Raw genomic sequence first — 7,068 nt, 5'->3', positions numbered from 1 at the left:
CCACCATTTTACCTTGAATCTCTACTTTGCTCTACTCCTATCCCTCCGCAGAGCGCTGGCCAGCCGTCCTCAGCCCTAACTTTTCCATCCTCTAGCACCAGCCTTGGCCTGACCTCCGCTCCCAGACCCCGTGTGGGAACCACAACCCGGCAGAGCTGCTTCTGGTCTTTGTTCAGACATCCTATGATCTAGGGAAGTGGGGAATCGAGGTTATTTTCCCTCAGAAGCTTCCTGTACCCTTGAACAATCCCAGTTGTGTTGCAAATGGGTTATGGGAGTCAAGGTAAGTTCTTAGCCACATTGCTTACTATGCCTCGTTCCCCACCCCAACAAGCATGCATGCGCGCGCGCGCGCACGCACACACACACACACACACACACACACACACACACACTTCTTCCTCCCCACTCCTCATTCTGTCCCTAAAAACTTGATCTCCCTCTGCTGTACCTGCTCTACCTGACTCAATCCTCCCTTTCGCTATGAGAGAGTCCTCCAAGGAAGACAGAGACTAATTTAGGGTTTCAGTAGAGTTTCCAGGAGCCTGGGGGACAGAGGTGGCTTGTAGTTGGAGGGACGGTGGTGAGGCTCTATGCCAGTCCTCCAGCCACCCCAAAGGCTTCTTGCTGAAGGTACGCTGGAAGAGAGCACTGTTGCCCCTCACGGTCCTCGCCCAGCTGGAGGCTCTTTAGATCTGTCCGGGCCTTCTCTTCATCTTCCTTGCTTCTTTCCTGGTTTTATCAGGTGGTGCCTTGGAGAGATGACAGAGGGGCAAGGCAATCCGGTTCTCTATCAGGGTTTGATACTTCCTCACAAGGTCCTGGCTCAGGGGCACACTGGGCAGCAAGGCCAGTTTTAGCGCTTTTTCCTGATAATGAGGCAGAGGGTTCGGGCAGGGCCAGCCCCTGGCAAGATCACTGGGAAGTGGGTTGGGCAGGAGCTGGAGGCCTCGGGGTTCAAACCTTCCACCAGCTGACATGTGCCGGTACCTGTCAGGGGGAAAGGGGTGTGCAGAGAACAGAGAGGTCAAAGAAGAGGGGCAGGCGTTGGTGGGAGGAGTAAGAAGGGAAACACGATGCTCTTCTCAAAGCTTAATAAAAGCTTATGTTCACAATGCTACAAAGGTAAGCCCTCCCGATTTATAATTCATCGTGATCTTCTCAAAAGAAAATTTTTTGAAAAGCCTTCGTATTAAACACCAAACTGTGCTTAAAAGTTCTATAGACTTGGGGCACCTGGCTGGCTGTCAGTAGAGCATCCCACTCTTGATCTCGGGGTTGTAAATTCAAGCCTCATGTTGGGTGTAGAGATGACTTTAGAAAAATTCTGTAGGCTTTTTAAAAAATCAGAATTATTTCAAATTATGATAATGATGAAATGCCAACCAAGCAAGTTCCCAAACTAATATTTTTCAAAATAAGAAAGGATCATCACTGGGATCCTGCTGTTTTATTTTATTTTATTTTTTTAGAGAGAGAGTGAGAGTGAGTGCAAGCGAGGGGAGGGTCACAGAGAGAGGGAGAGGATCCCAAGCAGACTCCGCGCTCAGTGTGAAGCCCAGGGTGGGGCCGGATCTCACAAGCCCCAGATCATGACCTGAGTGAAAACCAAGAGTCAGACATTACTGATTGAACCATCCGGGTGCCCCAAGTAGGGGGAACCTGTACATTCTGATAGTGGTAAAGGCTGACCAACTGTCGTCATTCACGTCCGTGCCGTAAGAAAGTAACGCGTTTAATGCCCTGCAAGCGTATTTTGTCATGCACATCTTGGGACTGAGATATAAAGCCATGTTTAGCTAACATTTTTCTGTTACTCTAACATAAGCTAGGGAGTGAGCTGGTGGGAGGGAATCCCCTCTGTCTCTCTTTCTTATTGGATATTGGTTTATACCAGAGAGCGTGCACACCGTGTGAGTGTTGGGCGTTAGGATGGTGAAATTATGTTGTTTAGATGGTCAATCTCCTATTCCTCTTCTTCTTCTTCTTTTAAATTTATTTTTCAGAGCGGGAGAGAGAGAGAGCATAAAGCAGGGAGAGCGGCAGGCAGAGATGGAGAAGCAGACTCCCCACTGAGCCTAAGGGTCTGCCTTAGGCTCAGGTCATGATTTCAGGGTCCTGGAATTGAGTCCTGCACCAGGCTCCCTGCTCAGCGGGGAGACTGCTGCTCTCCTCACCCTGCTCCCACTAGTGCTCTGTCTCTCTTTCTCAAATAAATAAAATCTTTAAAAATAAAATAAAATAAACAGCAACGGTTGAATGGTGGCAAATTTCCTGTGCTTCAACATACTTTGCAGCTCATCCAGCAGATGCTTGCTGTCTTTGGTTTACAGCAGACATGTGTAATGTGCAGCCTGGCTGCACATTAGACTTACTCCTAGGGAGCTTTTTAAAAATCCCTGTGCTCAGGCTGCCCCTCCACCCAGGCCAACTGAGTTAAGATCTCATGGGTGGGGTTCCAACCACAACAATTCTTTTTAAGAGGCCCAGGTGATTGTAATGTGCTATCAGAATTGAGAACGACTGGGTTTATGTGTCAATGTTCTATTTCTCAGCAATGTCATGGGCGTCTTAAAGCTTAGACCTGTCTGAAGTCTTTTCTGGGTCTCTCACGCTCAAAATGTGCCCTCTTGCTGATCTAGAGACTTTTTTTTTTTTTTTAAGATTTATTTGAGAGAGAGTAAGAGAGAGCAAGCATGAACAGGGAGAGGGGCAGAGAGAGAGGAAGAGAGAATCCACAACCAGATGCCATGCTGAGCACAGAGCCTGACATGCGGCTGGACACGGGGCTTGGACCCAGGACCCTGAGATCACGACAGAGCTGAAACCCAGAATTGGCCCCTTAACTGACCCAGCCAGCCAGGCACCCCGCATCTAGTGACATTTTATTTTATTTTTTTTTAATATTTTATTTATTTATTTGTCAGAGAGAGAGAGCACAAGCAGGCAAAATGGCAGGCAGAGGCAGAAAGAGAAGTAAGCTCCCCCCTGAGCAAGGAGCCCAATGTGGGACTCGATCCCAGGACCCTGGGATCATGACCTGAACTGAACGCAGCAGCTTAGCCAACTGAGCCACCCAGGCATCCCTCTAGTGACATTTTAAAATGTGTTTTAACCCCTTAAAAGGAACCACTCAAAAGGAACAACAGGACGAGATGGGCCCTTGCTCTCACCATTCTGGCTTGTTTCCACCTGGTGAACTTGTACACATTCTTCAAGTTTCAGCTCAAGGACCATGTCCTCCGTGAACAGCAAAACCTTGTCTGGGTCTCCTTCCTTCCTGGTTCCAGGGACTGGGCCTCCAGCAGCAAACACAGGGAAACAAGGATCCTCCTCTTACGGGGATGATGGACTAAAGACACGACTTACTGAGCCCCCTCTCTATGCCAGACACCATGCCTTTGTATCTTCCAACAACCCTGCAAGGTACCAGGTACATCTCCAGTACATACTGGGGAAAGCGAGGCACAGAGAAAGTCAAGGTGGTGTGGCAAGTTTGTGATCGAGCTGGGTAGATTGCTACCTAGATCTGGGTGGCTTCTAAGTCCTCCACACACTCACTGAATGCCTGGCATTGCACTGAGCTCTCTTTGTGGATAACTGTGTTTCTCTTATGCCGTCTTTATGGAACATTATATCACATCAGAAGTAGCGGTGAACATGTCCCATTCCCCAGTCGGGCAAGAGCGCAAGTGGTTGGGAATGCAGATCTTCCTCTGAGCTGTCTAGGTTCGAATCCCAGGTCCCCCACTTTACTGGCCATATGAACTTGGGTGAGATAAGTGACTTCCCTGTTTCAGATGCCCAATCTGTAAAATGGGGTTGTTAGTAATAGCTTCGATTCGGGGTCGTGGGAGGTTATAAATAGTATAGCTCAACTGATTACAACATCTGGCACTGTCATTTCACTGAAATTTATTTTTATTGTTAGTTTTGGGGGGAGTGATCTAAGTCTCAGCACCTTTGTATGCCCTAGTGTTAGTTAGCACATACTAGCAATCAACGGTCCGTCCCGCAAGGGCTGTGGACAGAAGCCAAAATGGTTGACATCTTTTGAAAGGATTAAAAATCTCCACAGCCTCCCCTCCAACCCCTCACTGCTTCTGCTAATGCCCTTGGGGTTGGAATTTGAGATACTCTATCCTTATTCCCTGCCCCCTTTCCTGCCTTATCCCCTTGGGGACTCTGTACAGGAGATAATCGTGCTATGAGTTCCCAGTTCCCACGGTGAGCAGGTGGGGAGAGCTGCCGGGCACTCCATTAACTCCTTCCGCACTCCTGTCTCTGCTCAGACCAGTCAACCTTCCATGCCCTTCTTTGTATCTTTCTGAGGGCTTCCTGCCCGTCCAGCCTTCTCCTGGTACCTGCACAAAGCCTTTCTGCGGGGACACTCCAGCCCACAGCGACCCCTCCCCTCCTCTGCATTTCTGGAATAACATCTTGTTTTTTGTGTAGTGCTTTCTTAGCTCCGTTAACCCACTTTATCTTCTCCCATCGAGACAGATGTGGTGTTTACGGCCCTCATTTTATCAGTGATGGAATTGGGTCCAGAAAAACTAAACACATTGCCAAGTCTGGACTTCAGTCCAAGACTCTGACTCCAGCTCTCAACTCTTTCCACTAGTAACTGATATTCTTACAACGCTCGCTGTCTCTGTCACACTTTGGACACGTGGCGTGCGTGGGCTTGTGTGGTCAGCTGACTTTCCAAGCCTGTGGGTAGGTATCTGCCTTTCCTAAGCTCCCTGGGGGGAAGGACTGGATGACATTTGTCTGTACCCCCAGGGCCTCGCAGGTGTTAAGCACCTAGGTGTACTCGGTGCATTCTAGTGAAATGGCTAAGCGACCTCCCCTAGCTGTCCTTCCCTTGCCTCCACACCTTCCAGCTACATTCAGAATGGATGACCAAAGGCGGGAGGGCTAGAGTACTGAGGTAGACATCAGAGACAGGGACCAGAGAGAGAGAGGGTCACCTGAACATGAGTAGATTGGGTGAGGCCACTCTCACCGCCAACCCCCACCACCCGGCCCAGGAAGGGGCCCCTCTTACTTCTTGAAGTTCTTTGGGGGCAGGATGTTGCCCTTGGTGTCCAGTGGGGGTGCCCTGACTTCACTCCTCAGCTTGAGTTTCTCCAGCTCTCTCAATTCCTGTACTGTCCTGACAATCACCTGGTTCTTCCTGTTCTCATCCATGAAGATAGGAGTACAGTGGATGAAGGTCAGGAAGCTGTTCTGGCCCATCCAGGTGGGTGGGGGGATGGGGGGCTCTGCTGGGGGGCAGCCGTGGGCCCTGGAGTCCGTCAGCCAGCGCCACACATTGCTATCATAGGGCCTGTCGGGCCTGGTGGGAAAGGTGGCAGGCAAACGGCCCACATCAAGCCACGTGTGAAAGCCCCACGTGTGCTGTGGGGCATCCTTCCAGGGGTAGATGAGTCGGCGACGCACCTCAGACTTGATTTCTGTGCAGGGCGGTGGCCTCAGCGCCAGCCGGTGTTGGGCCTGCTGGGTGAAGCCAGGACACTCCCAGGACTTGCTGGGGATGAGGAACTCACGTTGAGCCCACGTTTGGGGGGGCAGGAGGGGCTCGCTGGCATGGGCCATCTAGGGAGAGACAAAAGGGAGTCTGGGGGACTACTCTGCTTCCCTCTCCCAGGAGCGGCCGCAGAGACAACAAGAGGCCGACCTCCTCAGGCCCCGGATTCTCATCAGGAGCCTGGTGGTCTGGCCAAAAACTGTCTCCATTCCTGCCCTGCCTCAGAAGTTCTGTCTGCTCTGTAGTTTCTCATCTTCTGGGTTTCTCATCTTCTGCTCTCCCTCCCACCTTCTCTCCTCAGCTTCTGTCTTCCTGCCCTTCACTCTTTACCTTACCTGTCCTCTCCACTCTGGCTGCCCGTCTCCCCCACCTCCCCAGCTCCTGCAAGGGACTTGTGCTCCTAACAGGATACACCAGGCCTGAGGAAACTGTGAGGGGGAAATGCCCCTTACCAAGCAACGCAGAGAAGGGAAATCTTTCTCCAGAGAATGCACCCCAGAGGCTCCTCTCTCCCGGGCTCGTCCTGTTACTTGTCTGTTGTGGGTGCATTTCCCTCACTTCTCATCCAGACACAGGCAAGTATGGAAAACATCTAGAAGGCTGGTTCCTTCCCTTTCCTGTGTCCCACCTCCCATGAAATGAACACAGTAGCAGGTGTGTCCTGCCACTGTGCTAAACACATCCACAACTCAATTAACCCTCATGATCCTAGAGCAAGTGTCGTTAACTGTCCCATTTCAAGGAGGCGAGAAGCAAGACACAATGTGGGTAAGTAACTCACCCAAGGTTGCCAGGTCGGTGAGTGGCAGAGCTGGGACTTGAGCCATCGGCCTGCACTACTCAAAATGCCTCTCCCTCCTTTCCACCCTAGGACTTTATTGATTCCCAAAACTCACCTGTCTCTCGGGCCCACTCCGCTGTCATTTCTCCATGACCACCCCAGGAGGTGGGGCTGGGAGATGTGATAACCAGGCATCTCCTTTTCTCTGGGCTGAGCTCTGTGTTCACAATACCATAGGGCTAAGAGAAGAAGACGGTAGGAGAGCTCGGCCAGATCTACTGACCAAAAGAAAGTATGGCCCACCCCAGGGGGACAGCCCTTAGCCAAGCAGGGTGTAAACAGAGAGGCTGTGGAGATGGGGCCCCACGTCCTACCTGCAAGAAAGGTTTTTGGACATGGGGTGGATCTCTCTGCCCTCTGGGTTGTCTTTGTGGGCTACTGGCCATTCCTCTTGTGGGGCCCGATTGCCAGGAGGGGCTGCTTTGTAAGGAAGACTTTTCCCAGCAGCATTGTTTGCTATTGGGGTTGCTATGGTGATGCTTCCTGGGTGATGACACAGGAGGAGGACTTACCCCTCCACACCCCCTCCACCCCCGTGGGAGGGACTCATCAGTCCCTTGGGCCCTGGCTGCTTTCAGGTGAGACAGGCAGGGGGATAGGATTCCTACATTTTTAGCAAAAGATGGTGACCAGAGGAGCTTCTGGGGAGGCACTTGTCTAGGAGGGCAGGAAGAGAAAAGCAGGGCAGGCTGGC

The 7,068-nt window shown here is 51.3% G+C and overlaps 1 protein-coding gene across 3 annotated transcripts; it reads right to left on the bottom strand.

The window, feature by feature from the left end:
• Positions 1-661: 661 nt before the first annotated feature.
• On the bottom strand, positions 662-6,775 carry TEX52 (testis expressed 52). Of its 3 annotated transcripts, XM_032874369.1 has the most exons (4): positions 6,689-6,775; positions 6,430-6,553; positions 5,051-5,601; positions 662-990 (listed from the first exon to the last, which is right to left on the bottom strand). In XM_032874369.1, exons 3-4 carry the CDS (start codon positions 5,599-5,601, stop codon positions 690-692), a joined length of 852 nt encoding a protein of 283 aa, XP_032730260.1. In that variant the 5' UTR covers positions 6,430-6,553; positions 6,689-6,775; the 3' UTR covers positions 662-689. The 3 variants fall into 3 exon arrangements, with proteins under 3 accessions (XP_032730260.1, XP_032730259.1, XP_032730261.1); XM_032874368.1 differs by lacking the exon at positions 6,430-6,553 and having other exon boundaries at positions 6,689-6,766; XM_032874370.1 differs by lacking the exon at positions 6,689-6,775 and having other exon boundaries at positions 6,430-6,597.
• Positions 6,776-7,068: the final 293 nt, after the last annotated feature.

The sequence above is a fragment of the Lontra canadensis genome, unplaced genomic scaffold (assembly GCF_010015895.1).
Source record: "Lontra canadensis isolate GAN:19392208 unplaced genomic scaffold, GSC_riverotter_1.0 scaffold53, whole genome shotgun sequence".
Classification (NCBI taxonomy): Eukaryota; Metazoa; Chordata; class Mammalia; order Carnivora; family Mustelidae; genus Lontra; species Lontra canadensis.
This window is presented reverse-complemented; position numbering and strand designations above follow the sequence as displayed.

What these genes read in the sequence shown, in the direction of transcription:
- TEX52 (XM_032874368.1), bottom strand. Translation starts at nt 6,760, where the DNA reads ATGGCCAGTAGCCCACAAAGACAACCCAGAGGGCAGAGAGATCCACCC. An exon ending in TCCAAAAACCTTTCTTGCAG is followed by an intron (nt 5,602 to 6,688) that starts GTAGGACGTGGG and finishes GTCTCTCCCTAG; the next exon opens with ATGGCCCATGCCAGCGAGCC. An exon ending in CCCCCAAAGAACTTCAAGAA is followed by an intron (nt 991 to 5,050) that starts GTAAGAGGGGCC and finishes TCCCCCTGACAG; the next exon opens with GTACCGGCACATGTCAGCTG.